We start from the raw sequence: 22,567 nt of genomic DNA on the forward strand, positions 1-22,567 counted from the left end.
CTTCCGCTGGATCCGGTCACTCCGCGACGGTTGTGTGTGCGGGGTGCCTTCACTGCAGCAACACGTGAGAGCATGTAAATACGTGTGTGTGGGCGGTGTGTGTGACGTTTGTCCTTTCAGAGCCTTACAATTTCACAGTAGCGTTTAGCGCTTGGTCGTAAACTTCTTCCTTCGTGTGCGTGGAAAAGTAGAGAGAGAAGGAAGCATGCCAAGCAAAGAGACAAGACAGTGAGCACAGCCACCCATCCACACTGTGAGTGGCACCATCATCCCCGCCGCAGCCACTCCCAACAACAGCAACTCACGCACACAGACTCACGGAACAGGAGAAGGAAGAACAGTGCACCGGGAACACGCAGCGACTGTCGCCACCACCAGCAGGAGCCACGGCGGGTGCTTCTCCCACGCGTCAGCACACACCAAGGAGCGCCCACACAAGAAACAAACGGCAGGACGCAAAAGGACACAGCCGCCCTTCGCACCACCCATGCGCTGCCGCCAGCCTTTTCACTGTTGTCTCCGCCACCGCACGTGCCGCACCGTCTCCCACACGCCCCAATTAACTCCCGGTCCCTTCCCCTCCGTTGCTGGACATCACCTCACACAGCCGGAAAATCCCCAACAACAAATCCACAGCGGGAAAGACGCGTCGGCACGCGAGGCTGCAGGGCGGGAAGCAATCCGCACTCATCCCAGGCACCCTCAACACCACACCACTCACCGGCCCGCAGGCCGCCAACATCACACCAGGAACACGTCAATAAAATAAATCGCACGCTTCTTCCCTCCTCGCAGAAGCCACCGCAGCCAGAATATTGTGCGTGCAGGCGTTCTCAGCGCTCACGTCGCTCCACAGCGTGTGCGGCATGGCGTGTCTATCTGTGCATGTGTGCTCCTGTGTTTGTCAGCGCCTATACTCACGGAGCAGCTGTGCGCCACAAGAGAGTCCAAAGAAAGCAACGACCGAAAGAGGCGGGTAGCACACACGCACAAATTACTCATATCATCACACACAAACACACACACGCAGCCCGCAGAATGGGTGCTCTCAACCACAAAACAATAAAAAACAAAACAAAAAGCCGAAGCGTGGGACGACCAGCGCACACACTCTCATTGCTCCCGTAAAGCAAAACACACACACAGGGAGAGAGAGAGAGGTCGCCCACTCAATGCAACGGAAACAAAACAGAAACAGTTACGGAGCTCCGCCCATGCAGCCAGGCAGGACGGCAGCGGTGCGTGTCGTGCAAAAGAGAGCACCAACGGGCCTGCATGGGTGTGCATGCAATATATACAATGGGCACATTATGTGTGTGCTTCGTGGGGTGAGGTGAGGGCGAGAGTCCATGCAAGGGGACACACACAGAAAGAGTGAGTGAAGGACAAGTGTGTGTGTGGGCGGTGCACGGCTCTCTCTCACTCACTCTCACGCGGCCACCACCGCAGCAGCAGCCGCACACACAACAACAAGAAGCAAAAGAGGGGAGGTGGAGTAGGAGACCGCGGTGCTGCCGTCACTGTCGCCAGGTGTCACCGTACCATTTGTTTGAGCGGCGATTGCTTTTGCTGCTTGTGGTGCTGCATCGCTGGCTGCAGATGGACCGTGGGTATCACCAGCTTCGGTTCCGTCGTTCTGCGGTCCTTCGGGGTTAGGCCGTTGAGGGTCGTCATCATCCGCATCCGCCTCACTCTGGGCACCACCACTGCCACTTGTGGAGATGGGTGATGCTGCTGTTCCTTGTGTTCCTTCCGTTTCTTGCGCTCCCTGTGCGTCTGCTTCCTTATCTTGTTGCCCTGCCTCACCATCCTCTGAAGGCCGTTCCAGTGGGTTGGACTTCGTTTCGTTTTTTGAAGCTGAGTTTCCTGCATTGTTTTCTGGTGAATTATGGGTGTCGTCTGATGCTGGTGGTACTCCCCCTGCTGGTGGTGATAATACTTCCGCTTGTGGTGTGACTGTTTTGACCGGTGGGCCGCTGGGAGTGTTGTCCGTGTCCTCCGCCTCCCGCCTTGCCTCGTTTCCAGTTCCACCAAAAGTAACAAGAGCTTCTGCTCTTATTTTTTGAGTATCGGGTTCTGATTTCTGAACTTCCTCCCTTTTGAGCAATGCGGAATCTACAGACGTTCCTGACTGCACAACTTTCTCAGGGGATTTCCTTCCCTGAGGCGATGGATCCTCGCCAGGGTCCTGTGGAGCACCCTTCCCATCGAGAGTGGGAGGTCGTGGAGAACTACCGCCAGAAGAAGAAGAAGGATTCGACAAGTTATCTCCGCCAGAAACACCACTTTGGCCGCTTTTCATGCCATCAACGCCACCACTACGACCACCAGAGCCACCGGTACCCGAAGATTCACTTGAATTACCCCCTTCCGATGCAGGAACTTCTCCCTCAGGAGCATCGGCCTGTAAGACAGTGATGGGCAATGCTGACCGAAAAGGCAGCTTCGGCGCGGTTTTATCACACCCACCAGGCACACGGGAACAATTCGTACCCAACACTCCCGAGGTCATGCAATCACCCAGTGCCTTGTTGTCGATGTCCCTCGCATAAACCCCGCCGGCACCGCACCACAGCACGCAGAGGACACACACCAGCAGCACACGGCCAGTCATCATCATCGCCATCACTCCTGCCACTTGCGTGTAGCCTTCAGCAAAAACTAACAACACGTCAACGCAGAGCGGAAGCAAAAGGAGAAAAAGAGACGGCCGCTGCAACACACACAGCCAACGCACAGCCATAAATGGCATCAACCCCGCAGCGGCAGCGGCAGCTCACACACTCCATGAGGTAGATAGAACCAGTGGAAGGGAAAAAAAGACGCACAGCGCCCCGAATAAATTAAAAAGCAAGAAAACACACAAAAAATTCAAAACAGAAACACAAGTAAACAAACAGCAATAAAGTCAAAAAAGTAAACACACAAAAAAAAAGGTGCAACGAATGGCTCCAGTGCGCATGCACCCATCTACAAATGTACGTCCACGCAAAAAGCCGCATGCGTGTCGTGTATACAAGGGCGTCTGGATACGTGCTAACTGGCGAATGTGGAGAACAACGCGGAGCACACAGCAGAGCAGCAGAAGTAAACGAAGCAAACAACAATCACCATAATTACTCTTACTTTATACATCGGACAACAACACACGCGCAAAAATCCCCGCGGTTGAGTGCTGGCACGCACAGCCTGCACACACCTCTTCAGCCCAGAGCGGTGTACGCCAGCGCGGATACGGCGAGCACCAACGGGGCACACACCCACGCAGAGCTACTGAGGCTTCCGTCGATTTCGCGAAGACGTGACGGTGCGTGGGTGGTCGTCGTAGTAGGCGTCTCCGTATTCATGGCCGTGCTACTTGGTGCCTCTGGCGCAGTGGTCGTCGTGGTTGTCGTCGTGGTCGTGGCATTTGGCTTGTGTTCGGAATTACTGGGTGCCTCTGACGCAGCGGGCCTCTCAACTGTTACCAGTGGCGCACCCGGTCCCGGTCCCGTACTGACCGCGGAATTCGATGTATGTGGCGTTTTGTCCGTGACGGTTGCATCCTGTCGATCTAACTGCGTGGGCCTCTCACTTGATGACTCTGATGTATGGCCCACACCTGATCCTTCTCTCGATTCATCATCCTGATTTTGTGCCCCTGAGGTACCTGGCGTAATTATTGACCCTCCCGTGCCTACTCCCCCTTCAGCCCCGGCCACACCTTTTACCTCCGGGGAAGGTGACAGTGAATCGGGGTCTTGAGCTGTCGCGCCCACTGACAGGCGGCAGCACAGGGCGAGCACCAGCAGGGCGCACAGCAGACGGCACGTCATCATCGTGAGTGTGGTCGTTCAGTGGTGTGGAGCTGATCTGCACAGTGAGGGACATGGAGAGCAACAGGGGAGACGAGAGGTGCGGCAGACACACACAGAGAGGGCACACCACATGAGGGGAGAGAGGGCAGCAGCCAGGCACGCACCGTACGCCGCACACAACGCACGACTCCCAAAAACAAAACAAAGCAGAAAAAAAGCTCTCAGCAGAAGCTTTCGTTTCATGTGCCCCAAAGCATACAGGAAATGGGTGCGTGCACACATATTGCCTGCACAAACAAAAAAGGTCGCATTCCTCCACCAGCCCACACAACATCCCTCACATTCCATGCGGCATCCGGCCTGTCCCTCCAATCCCCGTTTTGTGCGGTCCGTGGGACGCACGGCAGTGAGGCCGGCACCGCGTGTGGGTGGCAGAAGCAAACAAAAGGAAGAAACACGTCACTCATGACGGTGTGTCTGTTAGGCGGACATTGGGGGAAAAAGGATTTTGAAAAAAGATCAGAAAACAGACACAAAAGCACACGGAGGCGCTGATGAACCCAACAAGCACCTGCGCCAAAAAAACAAAAGGAAAAAAAAAAACAGAAAAATAAAGTCCTCGGCAAAATGCAGTAAGTGCTGCTGGAAAGCTGAACAGTTTTTTCCCCACGGGGAGTCGCAACTCCACCCCCCATGCCTTCTTCAGCACAGAGCCGCCATGCCCCACAGTTGCAGCACCAAAGCAGGCAGTAGTAGCACCGGGGACACAGACAAGTGGACGGTGCTGTCGCCAGAACTCGGGTCACCCTCGTGCTTCCTCTGCTGTTTAGCAACACCCGATTGTGGAATAGGGACTGTGCTTGCATTGAGTTGCTCCAACCCTTCACCATACACTGTGTGGTTGTACAGAATAACGTTGGTCACCGTCATATGGCTGCTCTCCGTGCCTCTCGCACTGCCCCAGCCAATAAAGAGGTATGAGATCCTGTGTTTCTCCAGCAGGGTTTCAAAGCTTTCCTCTTCCTCCTTCTGCATGCACAATCCCCTCCCATCCACAAACACGTAGCATCCATCCGTATTCATTTCAAACGTCACTTGATACGTCGTGTTTGGTTTCCAGTCAAAAAGAGCAGGCTTGTCAGGATTAGCGTCACTAGGAGTCATGGAGCTCCTCTTCTTTTCGTGGGTGTACGAAATGCCAATGAGAACCGTGCTGTTGGGGTCGCTCATCCCCACACCCACCAAAGGGACGTTGCCACTCTCCGGCACCTCGTGAATCGACACCGCCGCCGCAAGAGTGAACTCCCTGTTTGCAAAGTGGTGCGGCACAGTCGGCCCATTCATGTCGACCGGCCACTGCGCTCCTGCTCCGGCGCCTTTGAGCGTCACTCCATTAACAGCCGCTGCCGTATTCTTTATTATTGCGCCCACGCCGAGGTACTCGTCCCGCCACTCGGTCTCAGTTGAGCTGCCGGACAAAAAGGCAGCCAGCCCTTTGGTGGGAACAGGACCAGTGCACATGCCATTTGCTGCCGCCCAGCCAACCTTGGCAGTACGGCTGCATCATTGCAGAGCGCTGTCCAAATCCGTCCATTTCTTCGCCACCTCCTTTACACGCTCCAGCCCCGTCGCCACGCGCACTGCAACATGACCGTTTGATCCGTCCTCGCTCCTCTTTTTGTTCTCGTACAGTGAAAGCAACTCGTCATTATTCCCTTTCACCAACAGGGAGCTGGCGGCAGCGTCGTCACCCTCACGGGATATCGGACCAACATCGTGCACACGCACACTGCTCATCACCCAAAGATGGAGCCGACCCTTTTCATTCTCCTTAGAATACGCGGGCAGGGCGGCGAGCATCACCTTCTCGCCCGCAATGACTGCGGTGGTGGATCCACTCTGCACTCCGTACCCTTTTCTATCATGTGAGTTGCCCCACACGCGATTAATCGGCATACGATTTGGATACCAACTCGTCCCATGCCCATCGGACATGCACAGTTGGTGCTGGCCATCTTCACAAGAAGACATCAGAATAAGTTTTTTGCCAGTCACCCACTCCACAACGGATAGATCCCTGCAGCCCCTGCCAGCCGTGCCATACGAAAGCCCCCATTTATTATCCGACGAAGTGAACTGCATGGCGAGCAAAACACTCTTTCCATCGCCGTCTGTGGCCTGCAGGGGAAACACAATCGTGCCGCCATGAAACGCAACACCCAAACCTCCTCCACCATTCAAATTCTTCAGGGAGTTAGTGCGACCTCCGGCATCGGGTATAACCGCATGGGTCCCACTGCACCGGATCTTCTTGCTCTCACCCTCTCCAGTGACGGTCCTCCTCACAAGCAAAAGGCCCCAGTTGCTTGCGTCAGCCGGTTGTGTGTCCGAATTTGTTTTGCCGTAGTCCCCAAGAGGCAAGTAGATGTTGCCACCACTCACAACTGTTGTGGGCCGCATTATCTCTGTTGCCTCCTTACCATCCGTAGCAGCAACACCCCCCAGAAATTGCGCAAAAGGAACACTATTGTCCGCCATCGAGATCTCCATTGGACCACCACTTAAATTCAGCCGCCTCGCCATAATCCCATCACAGCCGCTGACTCCGCCTTCTGCCCTGCACTGAACCCCAGCAATGGCAAACACACCGCCCTTCACACTCACAAAGCTGGGAGCACGAAGCAACGTAACTTCCACGTCATTTTTACCTTCGCCCTATTTAGCAGAAGAAATCATTATCATCCCTTCAAATTGATCAATGAGCCGCACCGAATTACTTTCCTCAGCTTCCACAGCTCCATCGGTGCCGCAGCACATCATCACGAGGAGGAGGAGGGGCAGCGCCGCCGAAGTAAACGCACGCCGGGACATGTTGGGCCTCTGCGGCTCACTCTCTCCTCCTTCCCTCCTCCTTCCGCTGGATCCGGTCACGCCGCGACGGTTGTGTGTGCGGGGTGCCTTCACTGCAGCAACACGTGAGAGCATATAAATATGTGTTTGTGGGCGGTGTGTGTGCTTTTGGTCCTTTCAGAGCCTTCGAATCTCACGGTGGCGATTAGCGCTTGTTTTCCTTCTGTGTGTGTTCAACAAGTGGAGGAGACAGCGACAGCGGCAATACATCAGAGACGTCAGTGAGGAGCGGAGCAGAGCACCCACGCAGAGAGCAGGAGACAAGACAATCCGGAAGGGACGGCACGGAGGACCATCGCCCACAGAAAAGAGCAGCAACACGGCAATTCGCGACAGGCCGTCGGTGTGTGCGCGCCAGCCCTCACGCGGTGCAACACGCCACACCCAACAGCGAAAGATAGACAGACAGGCGGAGGGAGATGGATGCCGTCAGGAGGCAATTACGATCAAAATGGCCCGTGAGCATGCGGCCACTCCGCGCAGGAACACAGGAGGAGAGGATGACGAGGGAAAGGCAAGAAGCAGCAAAAAAAGCACACGGAAGGAACAAACAACAAGCGGGAAAGGCACCGCCACGGCCCTCACCCTGGCCGGCGACTCCACACCAGCCCTCACACACACAAACACCATCGCAGTGCCGTCAGTCCGCGGGTGAGAGGATTCGGCCCTCCACACAACAAACGCACACACCGCCAGCAGCCACCCACCATGGAAGAGAAGAGACCCAACGCCACCACCACCTCCAGTTCAATCCCACGGCCAACGGGATACGGCCACAGCCCCGCAGCCAACACACAACGCACACGGAGCGAGCAATCACCACAGAGCCACACACGCCGAAGCGGATCCTCACCCAGCCATGACGCGCCGCCTCACCCCATGCGGTCACACGGAGTGCACCATTTCCTCAATACAACCTATTCGGCAATCCCTTTAAGATGCTTCTGTTAGTGATGGAACTTCGAACACAACAGAAGAAAATGGACAATGCAGTAACACCGTGACACCGCCAGCCACAATGATTCCCTCATACCGGGGCAATTCTCCAATTGTGCCTCGCATGCACACACACACAATTAACATACTATATAGAAATCACCCAATGTTTTTCACCAGAAACCAAACAACCCCACTCCCTCCCTAGTTTATTCTGTCACTGTTAAGTTCGATAGCGTTGGACGTTTTTCGCATTCGTGTGCGGTGCTGCCGCATGCCGCTGGTGCATCTGCACTGTATGCATGCACACACAAGCATCAAAAAAAATTTATATCCCACATTACTTTTTACCAGAAATCAAACCGTCCCTTTCCCTCCCAAATTTGTTCTCCTATTTCCGTGGTTATTCCTCACTTCGGAGAGCTGCGTCTCCTCCAAAGTCTCCGGATGATATTGACACTTGGTACTGGCGCACCTTTTCCCTCCAGAACCCCGCCATTTCACGGCCTTCACCGTCGCTCACACTATCGAGATTGACGACACCACGTCTCTGCCAGCCATTCATCGGCGTACTGTCCGCGTGCCGCACATAAATAATCTCCCACGACATGTCTCGGGATAATTCCTCCCAGCCATTAAAATATGCCGCCAGGTGCTCAGTGAACTGCCTCGCAGTGCTGGCGGTGGTGTGGTGCCCACCCGCCGTAGTCATCCGCAGCCCAACCAGCGTCATGGGATTTGACTCCACGAAGAAAAGGCGTCCACCAGCGTAAACTTTCCAACCGCCGGTATGCACAGCAGCCGAGGCTTTATAGCATTATTTGTATGGTATTCCATTGAAACCGATCCACATACAACTCGGCGGGGTGCCATTCAGGGTTCGCCTTCAGCACTTCGTACTGTCCTCCACGACGTGCTGGTGGCCTCAGCTCCTTGAGTTCCTCTACTAATGCACTGACAAACTCACCCCAAACATGAATGCGCGCAAGCCAAACCCTTCCACACATTCAAAAGAAAGAGTATTCCTCTTCCCCAATACTAGCAACAGAACTAAATCCCCATCACTCATCGCGTCTCCCAAAATAGTGCGGTATTCGACGCCCGAGGCAAACAGATATCGGTGCGCTAAGAAATACCTCAGCACCGACTTCTCCTCTTGCTCTGACAACACTCACAAGTTTTTGAGGCGGATCCCCAGAATACCACAGTCTCACTCCCCGATGTGTAAAGTGCTTTTCACCGTCCCGGGAATTGATCCCATCCAAGGCATCCTCAATGGCAGCAGAGTGTGCAACAAACTTATTGGCATCAAAGACGTAACGTGGAATCGGCCCCACCTTATCCATGCGTTCTTCGACCATCTTCCAGTATTCCGCTTGCCCATCCGTAGTCCCATCGCGCTCCATCCATGCACACATCGCCTTCACATCCATCTCGTCAGGGCAATTCACGATGATTCGCTCGGCTTTTACTTGCGTCTCCCACTCATCACAGCTGCCCTCGTTTGGGGGTGACACCACAATCATGCCCCATCCGGTGCTAGACACAAAATAGCTCGCTGGCGGTGTCCCTTTCTCTGCCACATCGTAGGTAATATGCCCTTTCATCACACAATCCAACAAATCATACAAAACGTCCGTGGATGCTCCTCTACCCACGTATCTTGTCACCGTCTTGATGGCCTTGTCACACAATTACTTCGTACTTCCACCAAAACTGTAGACAACAAATTGGAGTTTCTCCGCATCGCCGTGCAGCAGCTGGTAGAGGAGGTACGAGCCGGCAGCCATCGACTTCCCGATCCCGGGCGTCCCAGTCAACACACGCCGCCCAGGCGTAAAGTAGGGCTCACCGTCAGTGCTGAACCAATTCGGTTATATCGCCCTTGACGATCCGCCACACTCGCTCCACCTCACAGTTCACGTAGCAGTCACGAGTGAATTTGTTCTCCTTCCATTTCCACGAGTACGGCCCTTCCCTTGTCCGAGGCGAGCACCATCAGTCTGGGACGCGGCCAGGCACCGCCCCGCTCCATTTTCCCACCTCTCAAGTATTCCCTGCCCGCACAAAGTAGCAAACTGAATCAGAGCGCACACAAACCCAACAATCCCCCTCACTCGCTAAACCAAATTATTCGCATGGAGTGGCATTTAAGCACACACCAGCAGCAGCAGGCTGCATGGAATTTCCCTGCCAGCCCTGCAAAGAGACACAATAACTCTGCGGAGCAAAAGTGACAGCCCCTCGGTGTTGCCCGCAGTTCACATGAAAGGACAAACCCCACGCACGCATAGTTCCGGATTCCTCGCTGTTTGAGTGCACACCAACAGAACAAGTGAAAAAAATACGTGCGCGCAAGATGACATTTAAGGACGTAAAAGCGACAGCCTGTTTTGTTCGATAGTGTTGGCGAGCAATCCCACACAATCCAATCAAAGTGACACGCCGGACAGAATGGCGTCAGCTAATAATAAATAAAAATAATTGCGCCAATGCAAAAAGCAGCAGGAATTTTGTTTTGCTCCCGAATTCGGGGGGGCGACGGTGGCATGAGAGTGTCTATGTGTGCAAGGCCCTTCGTGCGACGACGGTGCTGCCCAATCCCGCCGTGCCCTGACACAAAAGGGCAACAGAAAAAAAGAGGAGCACACTCTCCAGAAAGGAGTGACGGTTGGGCAGTCAACCCCCGTTCCGTCTCACGTGACGTCCACATATGTGCGCTCCATCTCAAATATGTACCTCCCTGGACGCCGCAAGCATGAAGTGTGGTTTCGTCACTCGCAATGTGTTTTTCCTCCTGCAAACAACCAAAAAAATAATAATAATAATGGCCATGGCGCGGCTCCACTCAGGGGAAGCAATCGGAACAGACACGAGTGGGGCCAGGGATCATACCAAAAATATATTTAAAAAAGGGGCAATAACTCCTCCAAGCCACAGAATCGTGCAGTGTTCATCCCTCTTCCTCTAAATTGAAGACCTCCTCAACAGAACAAATGCAACAGACACATGTGCAGCACAATATCTTTTGCTATCCCGCGTTCCATCTTACTTCCCATGCGTGCCACGGCGGCGGTGCCGGCGTTACATCCGGGATGACTCCAAAATATCGGGCGCCATGCTGTGGAGAGTGGATGCTTGAAGAACGTGACCGCGTCAGCGTATAACACAAAATGACATCAAAAAAAAAAAAAAACTATCCGCGGCCCAAACTACCCGTGTGTGGCCGTCCTGAGGCAAACACTGAGACACATGTGGAGCAACTTCAAAAAAAGGAAAAAGTGAATGAAGCCACCAGAGTAATACAGAAGAACACACCAGTATGTACTTACAAAAAGAAATACATCATTCCGCATAATTCTTCGTTCCTTCTCTCGTTGTTCTTTCTACACAACATCAGAAGTATAAAAGGTGGCAAGCATGCCCTCCCACACAGTCATCGTGGAACAGGAGAGAGAGAGTCACTGCAGTCACGCACACAAAAATAGAAACGAACCAACAATCAATGACGCTGTCGGGGCGGAGTACGATGGGTGGCCGCGCAGCCGCACAGCCGTGGCACCCCACGCCCTCCCCTCATTTCAGCCAGCAACGCACACTCACAACCTCCAGGAGGTGACGCGTCACAGAAGGGTTGCATCGATTGTTTTCCCTAACGCTTTCCTGAATGCATCCTATGGCCCGCACACCAGCACCATCGTCGAGCACGTCCTCACTACAGAGTACAGATATGAAAGAGAGAGAGCACCAGCCCCCATACTCGGTGCTGCAGCGGCGGCCGCAAAACACATACGCACACACACGTTACGCATCCGCCCCGGGCTAGCGTGATAGTTCGATAATCCGCTGTCGTCGATAATCGATAATCGATAAAATAAAATAAAAGCAACAAACCAATCACCCAATCAATCAATGAATAATGGAAAGAGAAAAGATCCCTGCCAGACGCATCCACGTTATGCCGCATCTGCGAGGGCTTTGTGTCTTCTCGCCGCGTAACGGTACTGTTGGGATCGAAGCCTTTCCACCTCAAAAATGAGAAACTGCGATAAATCTTTCGTCCAGCGAGCCATCCTCACCTGTCCAGAGCGGCATAATTAATTTTGCAGCTTGCATCGGGTGTACCGTCGATCAGGCTCAGGGCGTCTGAGCGGGTGTCACCGGCCACGGGCTGCAACAGCGCTGCGGGTGGTCGGTACGACGACGCAGCGGTGGTGCCTGAGGCACACGACAATGACGTCATGTCGTGAGGCTTCTGCGTGTCCTCGTCGCTCTCCTCGCCATCGCGCAGCAGCGCCTCCAGCCCTCCACGCCGCGGCTCGCGCAGCTCCTGCCAGTGGCGGTCCTCCAAGTACCACACAACGACGCTATACACAGTGACCGCAAGCAGCACAGTCGTCAGCAGCAGCACGATAGCCACGTACGTCCTCGCACCGCCGTAGCTCGGCGCAAGATGGTTGGCCGCGCTGACCACGCACAGCGCCGAAAGGAGCACAAAGCTCGCAGTGTGCATCACCGTCAGAAAGGCCGAGCGCATCATGTTCGTGAAGGCAACCACGCCCGCGCCCGCAAGCAGCACAGCCGCCATGCAGAAGTACTGGACGTGGCAGCCTCCCACGGACGGTTGCACAGCCGCAATCAGACCCACCACACACAGCACCGACAGCTGGAACACGCACCAGTACACGTAACTGCCCCTCATGTTCGTCAGCATGCCGCCGTACATCCGCTGCTGCGCCGCAGGGTGCCAATACCCGACGGGGTACAGCAGGCGCTCGTGCAGCGGCTTCCTCAAAAACTGCCAGTACTTCGTGAAGCTCGCACCCACGTGGCGGGCAATAAAGTAGCACACACCAGCGGGGAACGCCACACCGTACAGCACGCCAACGACACCAATCACGCAGTGCTGCACGCGGGCGTCGGGCATCGACAGTGCAAGCACGGAGCCGAAGAAGATGCCGAGATGCATCGCGTGCGCCACAACGTACGTCAGGCTCGGGAAGCGCATCGCAGCCCACGCACTCGTCGCATCCACGCCGCGCCACCGCTGGAAGGCGGCCGTCACACCGCAGTGCACGCACCCGAACACAGCGGCAAGCAGCGCGTTGCCCAACACCATCCACAGCGGGTCAAGGGCAGCGAACACCGACAGGAAGTACTGCAGCGCAACGGTGCTCGCACGCTCCTGCGACGAGGCACATGACATACTCGCAAACACGCCGAGTGCCTGCATCTCCAGGATGGAGCCCAGCCCGCCGGTCACCACCATGGCAACAGCCGCCGCACCCGCAACGACGCCGGTGATCGCCGAGAGGGCGCTGGCAGCAGCGGGCAACGTGTTCGACCTGATCGTGAAGGACCCAAGCAGCACACCCTTGCAGCCGCCGAAAACCGCCACAGCGTCGCAGCGAATGACTATCGTCTCGTCGGCAGCAATGAAGTAACCGCGGTGCACGGGCACAGCCAGCTCCAGAACGGTGGACGGATTCGTCGCGTTGCGCATCCACGTCGCGTTGCGCAGCATCGCTCCCCACGGACCACCAAACCCGCTCGGCTGCGCCGTCGACACCGGCACGAAGCTCAGGTGCGTGCCGAGCTGCGGGTCGCTTGCCCACCGAAACGGCGGCGGCAGCACCACCATCAGCCATGTCGGGACGGCGCTCCCACCGCCGCGGATGTCGCTCTGCGTCAGGCTCCCACCAGCTGCCGTCGTCGTCACGGCGAGCGTCGGGCACGCCACATCGCTCCACCACAGCGTGCTGCTCACCAACGCCGTCGGGGTCCGCGTGGGCGACAGCGCCACCGTCTCCGTCATCTGCAGGGTCTCCGTCGACCCGTAATGCGTCCTGCTCAGGCTCGGCGTCCACGTTGGCGTCAGGCTGCGCGTCTCCGTCAGCGTCGTCGTGTGGCTCAGCGACGGCAGGACAGGCGTGCGGTTGCACCCGTCCACGTGCGGCAGGTACACCGGCAGACAGTCGCGCCCGTACCCGCCCTCAGCACAGCGGCAGCGACACGACACCGACATCGCCCTCGTCGCTGCTGCAAAGCAGCTCACGTCGGCGTCGCACACGCCACACGCCACGGGACGGAATTCCCCGATGATGCCGGCGGACCTGTAGTCCATCGGCTGCAGCGCCTGCCCGTTGAGCATCAGGCACCCCACGACGAACCTTCGGCCGTCGCCCCCAAGCTCTACGGTGCCGTCCATCACGACGTGCCCACTGCCGGCGTTCCCGTGGAGCGTCAGTGTGCTTTGTGCGAGCTCCGCACCACGCGGGTACGACGGCACCGACAGAAGCCTGCCACTGACGCTGTTGCCGCGCACCGACAGCCACGACCCGGAAACAAACGACGCCGGCCCCCGCAGCTCCAGCAGCGCGCCATCGGTCAGCGCACCGGCGTTGTCGTTCACTACGACGGCGGACGCGTTGGCCTCCACTCCGCTGTCGAACACCAGCCCATGCGCGGCGTACACCTGGCTCCCCGACACGCGCAGCACAGCGCCCCCAGACGCCACCACACGCGCACCCGCGTACAACGCATAGTCGCCACCGAGCACAGCCGCGTCCAGCGCAACACCGCCACCGACAAGCTCCAGCACCGCGCCGTCCACCACCACCGTCCGCCCACCAGTCATCACGGTCACGAGGGCCACGCCGTACACAACCAGCACGGACCGCACAAGCCGCAGGCCCGACAGCACCAGCACCGGTGCGTACGGCAAGGACCGCGAGCCGGGAAGATACACAAGCGGCGTCGACCTCGCGGCAACCAGCAGGGAGTCCGCCACCGTCAGCACGGACCCCGCGGGAAACGTGCCGGTCAGCACAAGCGCACCGTTCAGCGCCTCCACATCGCACACCGACAGCTCCACCGGTCCGCCCTCGTCGCTCCCCGCCGACACCGCACCGCGCAACGCTCCACCGCCCATCACGTACAGCACGGCACCGTTCAGCAGCGACACGTTCTGCACAACGATCCGCACGCCGTCTCGCGCCATCCACGGCACGTAGAGCACCGGACTCACGCCGTCCAGCACAACGTGGCGCAGCGTCACCTCGCTCGCACCGGCAGGCACAACGAACACCGACTGCACCGTCACGCCCTCGCGGACAAACACACTCGACGCAGTGCCCACGGCAGAGGAAAGCGCGGGAGCACCCACAGGCACGCACGCCTCGCCGTACCCGCCGCTGCCGCACGCGCACACGCACACACCGTTCCTCATGCTCGCAGACACCGTCCCGGGCGCGTAGCAGTAAGTGTCCCTGTCGCAGTCGTCGCACCCAACAACGTCGATGCTCCCAGCGTCGCCAAAACCAGCCGCTGCGTACTCCTCCGCCGTCGACAGGACACGCCCACCAGCGTCGTTGCACGCCACCCTCAAATGCGCCCCAGCCGCAAGCGACAGGCTCACCGACAGCATCCGCGGCAGCAGCGCTCGGTTGCGCACAAAGCTCAGCGTGCTCCCTGCAGCGGTCACGGCGCCAGTGGCGTAGAGCATCTCCCTCGAGACGCCGTCGTGCACGTTGTCCTTCGCCAGCAGCATCGACCCGCTGGCAAGACTCACCGTCGAATAAAACGCCACCGCGTAGTCCTCCGTCGACACAAAGTCGCTCCGCACAAGCGCCACTGCGGAGGCCGACACGCTCACAGCCCCACGCACAGACACCGCGTGCTTGCACAGCAGAAAGTCGCTGTCAACAAGCGCCACCACGGAGCCGCCACTGGCCGCAACACCGCCCTCCACCGACACGCACAGCCCCAGCGCCGTCTGCACCGACAGCCTTTCCACGTACAGCACACCGCGCGACGACAGCGCCACGCCGCCAACAACCAACACGCCAACAGCGTCGCCGAAAACCGCCGCCACATGCGTGCGCGCGATGGTCAGCACACTCCCCGTCAGATTCACGCTTTGCACCACGAGGCACGCGGAGGCGTCGCCAAGGTCGTAGACGCCGCGGTACGCAACACGCGCCTCTGCAACCAGCACCGAGTCCACCACAGTGACGCGCGAGCCCGGCGGAAATCGGTTCGCCACCAACACACCGCCGCCAGAGCGCGACTCAAGCCCGCTGATCAACACATCGGCGCGCTCTCCAGCAGGCGGGTCGGGCCGCCACCCAACAACGTACAGGCTCGCTCCGCCCACAAACGTGCAGTTTGCCAGCGTCACGTTGCGCACGCTCCCTGACATCGACTCCACGTCCACCACGACGTCCGCCGCAAAGGTCGCACCAACGTAGCACACCACCGACGTCCCGAAACTGACGTTCACCTCCACATTCACACGCACGTCGCGCACGCAAAGGTCGGCGCCGTCGGTGCTCGGTGGCTCGGGGACAGCGACGGGCAGGCACGCATCGCCGTGGCCTCCCTCCGCGCACCTGCAGGCGCAGCCATCACTCGAGGCCGTCGTCGTGTACGCAGGGAAGCACGACGTCGCAATAGTGCATGGATCGCTGCAGGTCAGAATGGTGGCATTGTACACGGACGGAATAATGTAGTTCGCTTCCTCAACGCCGTTCACAGTGTTGCACGCGGCCACAATCGCTCCGTTTGTAAGATCGGTTGACCCTGAGAATATCCACAGCGCTTTGGTCACTCCATTGTTGGACATGAATTGGTTGCCGGACACAGACACCATGGAATCGCGGAGACTCACCGTGGGGTTAAAAAAAGCAAACGCATCCGATGGGGACACGCGGCAGAGGTTGTCGCTCAACTGCAGCCAAGAGTCGTAGTAGATGTAGGTAGAAAAAGCTGAATAAAACACAACCGAGCTTCCCTGCATGTCGTTGCCCTGAAACACAACTGCCGACAGAGACTCCACACGTGAAGTCCAGAAAAATAACATGAAGTGCTTCAGCGGCCTCGACACAAGATTGCCTCGGATCACCACGGCAGAGTTGTTCAGTACACTTAGTGAAAAGGAATCGCTAGACCCTTCAAGATATATCAGCGTACCGTTACCGCCTTCCATATGAAACGTGTTGCCTATCACCGCAAAAAGGGAGCGCCACGACACCCTCAGCGAAGATTCAACGACGTAAATGGCGCTTGACAATGCCGTCACGCTCTGAAACACATTGCCACTGAGCACCACCGCGGAGTCATTGCTGATCGCCAGCTCATTCATCGCAACACACGACGGGCTTTCAACGTCCAATCCCGACCGAGGGATCAGCCTCGTGACCGCAAAGCGGTTCCCGCTGATCGTGATGTTCGTGCGCGGTGGAAACACACCCTCCGGACTGAGCAGCGCGTCACGAAACGTGTTGCCGGTGACGACAATGTTCAACGACCCCACAGCGGCATAAGCGTTGCCCAACAGCAACAGCACAGCGCCGTCCCTCCACGTGCATCCATCGAACATGACATTCACCACGTCGCCCGTCATCGCCCCAATCAGCACTGTCAGGCTCATGCCGCCCCCGCTGAACGTCACGTTGCGGTAGCACAGCCACGACAGCCCGCCACCCACAGACTGTGCAACCTCGGGGTACACCATGTCGCCGATGCACTCACCAACAGGCGGTGGTGGCGGCGGTGGTGGCGGCGGCGGTGGCGGTGGCGGGCCAGCAGGCACAGGCGCCGGGACGCACACATCGCCGTGCCCTCCAGCAGCGCACTGGCACTTGCAGTCAATGACCGCCGTCGTCAGCGGGGCAAAGCAGTCGCCGTCCTTCGTGCACTCCCCGCACCCTGCAACCGTCGTCAAGTTATTGATGCCATGGAGCTCCAATTCAGCCGCCGTCGTCACCTCCCGTCCCGCGACCGTCAGGCACCCAGCAACAAACCGGTAGCCGGCGTCAGACTGCGATAGCAGAGGCCTCGACAACCCCGTCCAGCCCATCTTGCAGCCCGTCAGCGTCACCACACTGCTGCCGTCAATGCTCACAAAAGCGGACTCAGTGTCGTAGAACATCGCACCCACTCCCACGTCGTTGTCACGCCAATCCAGCCAGCTTGACCGCTGGACGGTCCACAAGTTAGATGCATAAATGGCGCAGGAAACAGAACCGCTGTTCCCCACAACGCGCAACACGCTGTGTTCCGACACGCTGAAGCCACGGTACTGATACAGGAGGCTTTTCCCGGAGGTCATTGTATTGCCGAGCAGCGCAAAAACAGAGCGATCGCTGACACTGAGGATATCCAAGTAAAACAAGTGTGTGTACCCATCGAAGCTGCAGTACCGCACATACAGCGAGCTGCCACCCACCAGCGTCAGCGTCCCGATCGAGTACAAACCAAACGCATCATACCTCGACGCATGCGCATTTACGTTGCTGACCAACAGCGAGGACGCAGTCAACAAAACTTCGTGCAGCATCACAACGCTCAGCTTGTTGTTCACTGTGTCCGGCAAATGGACCGCGGAGGACTGCACCGCGTCAACGTCCGTGACGGCAATGTCGCAGTACTGCGGGAGGGCAAGTGCAAACACAACAACAGAGGACCACATCACCGTCTGGCTCACGCGGATCAGGACGCCGGATGACTCGGCGGCCTCAACATCTCCAACAAACTGCAGCACAGCCCCGTAAAGGAACGTGCACCCAGTGAGCGTGATGTTGATGGGGAGATGCAGCGGCATACTGTTGAAGGAAAATGTCAACGCAGCACCCACGCCGCTGAATGTCACACCCACGTAGCAGTGTTGCGTCTCCCACATGTTCAGCGTGAGGCTCGACAGCGTCTGGTTCACCACGCAGCTCGTGTCGCCGTCGACGGCTCTCTCCGCCACGGGCGGCACAACCGTGTCGGGCACCTCGAAGGGAAGACACGACGCGCCATGCCATCCGTCCTTGCAGCTGCACGAGCACGAGCCGCGGTCCACCGACTCCGTCCCGGGCATGTAGCACGTCGCGTCATCGTTGCACGTGCCACACCTGAACACCTCCACGCCCTCCGGAAACACACCGTCGTACGACACCTCCTCATCGCCCTGCAGGTTGCACCCCACCAAAAACCGCGCGGGTAACTTCACAATCGTGCTCCATGGAAGAATTTTCGCAAAATCTTTACTCGACTCCGCCTGACGGTTGTGTGCAAACACCACGGTGGTGCCGTTGTCTGACAGCTGAATTTTGTGCCAGGAATACGGAATAGTTAATAACGAATCTGTGCTCAAGCTGTTGCCCTCCACACGCCAGTGCGCACCACCCTCGAGAGTCACCGAACCGTCTAAATACAACAGCGTGAAATCAAAAAACTCCGTCCTGCCAACAAATGTGCAGTCCGCCACTCGCAACAGCCCTGCGGAGCTCACGGTGGTAACTCCAGAAAGATAAACGCCATTGACCGCGTTCATCGTGTTTTTCTCCACGTCAATGTAGCCGCCGTTCTTCACATCAACAACGTCAAAATAAATAGCAGTCTCAGAACTGTCAACCCCACCCGTTACCCTCAGCGTATTTCCCTTCACAATGATCCCGCCACCATCAACAACAACAGCATCAATAAAATATACTGCGTAACCATTTCCCTCGATGCGGTTGTCAATTAGCAGCAGCGTCGAGTTCGCACCAAAAGTAAACCCAAAAAAGGAAATGGCATGGCTCGACTTCGTCACAAGCGTACTACCCGCCACCAGTATCTGGGAGCTCGCACCAAAATCACCCTCAAACTCCAATGCACCAGAATCCAGCATCGAGGATGTCACGTTCACGTGCACGCGTGCACCACTCCCCCCGATCGACAGGCCCATGAGGACGCACTGCAGCAGCGTGATGTTGAGTGTCTGTTGTGGTGCGTCGAAGCTCCACAGGTCCAGCACGATCGCAGCGGTGAAGGTCACATTGACGAAGCACAGACCACGCACACCGGGATCAGGATAGTCCACAAAGCTGATGCTGCCACCGTGCACGCAGCGGACCTCCGTGTCCTTCGCGTCGGGGAGCGGGAGCGGCCCAAGGCCGTCCGGAACAGCAGCTGGCAGACAAGTGTCACCGTAGCCGCCAGCAGCGCACTCACACTCACAGCCACTGATGCTGCTCGTCCTCGCAGCGAAGCACACAGCGTCCACGGTGCACGCGCCACAGTCCAGTGCCGTCACGGGCGTCCCAATATTGAGGTCGTCTCGGTAATCCGTCACAGGAGAGCCCATTACCTCGTTGCACACGCCGTAGATGATCGGGCGCGAGTCGGATGGTGGTAACCAGTTGCTTGTCATATGCGTAAAGGACGAGTACAAGGCGTACGTGAGTTTGTTGTCAAGTATCGACCACACACTCCGATCGCGGAACGCCACGCCGTTCTCCTTGTCCACGTACACAACGTAGGCGGTGCGGAACTCGTTGTTGCGGTGCACCAGCCAGCTGCCATCAGTCACGGTCAGCGTTTCTGCAATGAGCATGGCGAAGCCGAGACGGAAATTACTGGACACAACCTGCAGCACGCTGCCGCCATCCAAAACAACATCCCCAAACACACACGCGCCTTCGTATTCGGTGCTCGACGCACTCCACGAGCTGTTCTGTATGGAGAACACGGAGCCGCCGCTGACACGCAGGTCCGACGCAAAAGCATACATCACGTGCGTCCGCGACATGACAGCGCAGTTGTCCATGTAGAAGACGCTGGACAGGTGCACGCCGAGGCCGCGCTCCAAGAGGATCGCAGCGCACGAGCCCCCGCCACACACCAGCGTCGACCGCGTCATGACAAACCGCGTCGACAGAAGACGGACGCCGTCCAGAACAAGCGCGGGGCCGTACCGAAATCCCTCGTGTCCACAGTTCGTCGGCACGTACCGCGACCCGCCAACCGTCGCGCGCAGCGTTGAGTTCGCCAGCAGCACACTCGAGTGCAGCGGCATCGCGCCATGCAGCACGATCGTGCCCTCCAGCGACGTCAAGTTCGTCATGTTGACGAGGAAGTGGGGCATCAGGTGCGCCGTGCTCTCGCTGAGGCCGCCAATCCGCAGCTGCGCGCCGCCCGCAAGCACGCAGTGGCGCAGCGTCACGTTCACCGCGTCGGCAAACGCGTCCATCAAGCGCAGGTCCACCGCCACAATGATCGGCCCGCCGAACACCACCGAGTCGAAGCACGCCGTCGCACGCCCGCCGCCAACCGTCACCGACTCCGTCAGCGTCACGCCACTCACGCAGTCCTGCGCACCGCCACCAGCCCTCGCAGGCGGCACGTCGAACGGCAGGCATGCCTCGCCCACACCGCCGGCACGGCAGCCGCACACGCAGTCGGAGAACGACGCCGTCAGTCCATCGAAGCACGCCAGCGCAGCCGCACAGCCGTCGCACGGCAACACGCTCACGGAGGGCAGGCCGGCCATGCGGTAGTCGCCGCTGCTCTGCAGCACCCGACCACCGGCACGGTTGCACTGCACCGACACGACGCCGCTCGTGATCGTCAGCCCGGAGACAATCGTAGCGCCGGTGGCAGCGCAGCGTGCAATCGAAACGGCACCACCGCTGAGCGTCACCCCCGACAGCGACGCCACAGACAACGCCTCGCCCACCGCCCACACGTCGTGCAGGTCCAGCCACCCGCCGGCATCCACCGTCCCACCGTCGCAGCGCACCAGCGACGACGCAACAGACCCCTCAACGCCCACGAAGCGCAGCACCGAATCAATCACCGCGAGGCGCTCGCCAAGCACAAAGCCGCCGCCGCTGCTCACAACCGAGACGTTCGTCACGGAGAACACCGAGTGGCTCCGCAGACTGAGACGCGACGAGGTCGCCACATGCATCGCAGACGCGGTCGGACCGCCCGACGCCTCCAGCAACACGCCGTCAAGCACCACCGCGCTCGACAGCAGGTCCACACCGCCGCCAACGTACACCGCAGACCCGCCCACCTGCAAAGACTTCAGCACGGTGTTGCTCACACGCAGCTGCGTCTGCAACAGCGACGTCGCGTGCAGCACAAGCGGTGACGCCACCGCGTCCGTCAGCCCGCTCAGCTGCGAGTAGTGCATCGGCCCCGCCGTAACAATCGTCGAGTCACGGACCGTCACGTTCGTGTGTGCCGGCAGGTTGTGCACAAACACAAGCGAGCAGTAGCTCCCGGACAGCCCGCTCACGCTCACCTCCAGGCTCCGGTCACTCGCCGGCTCGCCGCTGTAGCCCCGCACGTAGATCTGCGCACCGCCGTCGCACACGCAGTTCCTCAATTCGATGCGCAGCGCGCCGGGAAGCATCGCCGCGACGTCGAACACCACAGCCACGCCGTTCGTGATGAACACGCCGTCCATCAGCACCGTGTCCACGGCGTGGCCAACCGTGATGGCTCTGTCCACCGTGCCGCCCCGCAGTCGCAACACCACCGCATGCGCCGCGGGCATCCACGCCGCCGCCGCCGCAACCAGCGCCAACAAAACGAGCAGCGCCACACGCACAGCCGCAGTGGCCCTGCGCCGCACACGGTGACGGCTGTGCGGACACGCACCCACCGCAGACCGCATCCACCGATCCAATCAGGTATCAACAGGGCTCTCGTGGTGTGTCGCACTCGCCCCGTCGACCGTAACTCCTGCCTAGCAAATCCTTTTCTACAGATGGAAAATCCAGAAACACAATTCCGCCAGATCGTTATTCAAATAATACTAATACTACTAATACTGCAAGTAATTCCTAATACCTTGAAACGATAGTTGTGCTGTTCAAACCAAAGTATCCCTAATTGCACAGTCAGAAAAGGAAAAGGCAGCAACAACAGCAAATAAACACAGGGGCACGCAGAAGCATCCGGTCACAGACAGTCCCCATCACAGCAAAACCACCGAAGCAAAGCCGTGGAGATGCAATCACTTCAGTGAAACCATCGCTCTCCCCTCATCGGCCAGCACCGCTCAAAATCGCGCCGCGGATTGGCTGTGAAGTAACAGCAATTGTGCAGTATAAACGGAACAGCATCAAAATTTCATTCTACAGCTGCCCCAAACTTATGTACTC

At 58.1% G+C, this 22,567-nt stretch overlaps 3 protein-coding genes and 2 pseudogenes across 3 annotated transcripts, besides 6 other annotated features; all 5 read right to left on the minus strand.

The window, feature by feature from the left end:
• Positions 1–4,201: a sequence feature (heterozygous, Esmeraldo-like haplotype).
• Tc00.1047053509925.10 (mucin-associated surface protein (MASP), putative) lies at positions 1,430–2,626 on the minus strand (the record flags this gene model as incomplete). Its single annotated transcript, XM_805544.1, has 1 exon — positions 1,430–2,626. The coding sequence occupies one exon, from the start codon at positions 2,624–2,626 to the stop codon at positions 1,430–1,432; it is 1,197 nt and encodes a 398-aa protein (XP_810637.1).
• Positions 2,836–2,933: a microsatellite.
• On the minus strand, positions 3,204–3,818 carry Tc00.1047053509925.20 (mucin TcMUCII, putative; the record flags this gene model as incomplete). Its single annotated transcript, XM_805545.1, has 1 exon — positions 3,204–3,818. One exon carries the CDS (start codon positions 3,816–3,818, stop codon positions 3,204–3,206), a length of 615 nt encoding a protein of 204 aa, XP_810638.1.
• Positions 4,202–22,567: a sequence feature (areas not merged during assembly with more than two copies in the genome that could not be assigned to a particular haplotype).
• Positions 4,376–4,412: a sequence feature (A-rich).
• Tc00.1047053509925.40 lies at positions 4,500–6,782 on the minus strand (annotated as a pseudogene).
• On the minus strand, positions 7,984–9,600 carry Tc00.1047053509925.50 (annotated as a pseudogene).
• Positions 10,109–10,129: a sequence feature (AT_rich).
• Positions 11,719–22,077, minus strand: Tc00.1047053509925.70 (dispersed gene family protein 1 (DGF-1), putative; the record flags this gene model as incomplete). The annotated part of the gene is made up of 1 exon (XM_805546.1): positions 11,719–22,077. The coding sequence occupies one exon, from the start codon at positions 22,075–22,077 to the stop codon at positions 11,719–11,721; it is 10,359 nt and encodes a 3,452-aa protein (XP_810639.1).
• Positions 17,180–17,223: a microsatellite.

This window comes from Trypanosoma cruzi, genomic scaffold (genome assembly GCF_000209065.1).
Source record: "Trypanosoma cruzi strain CL Brener 1047053516529 genomic scaffold, whole genome shotgun sequence".
NCBI classification, from domain to species: Eukaryota; Euglenozoa; class Kinetoplastea; order Trypanosomatida; family Trypanosomatidae; genus Trypanosoma; species Trypanosoma cruzi.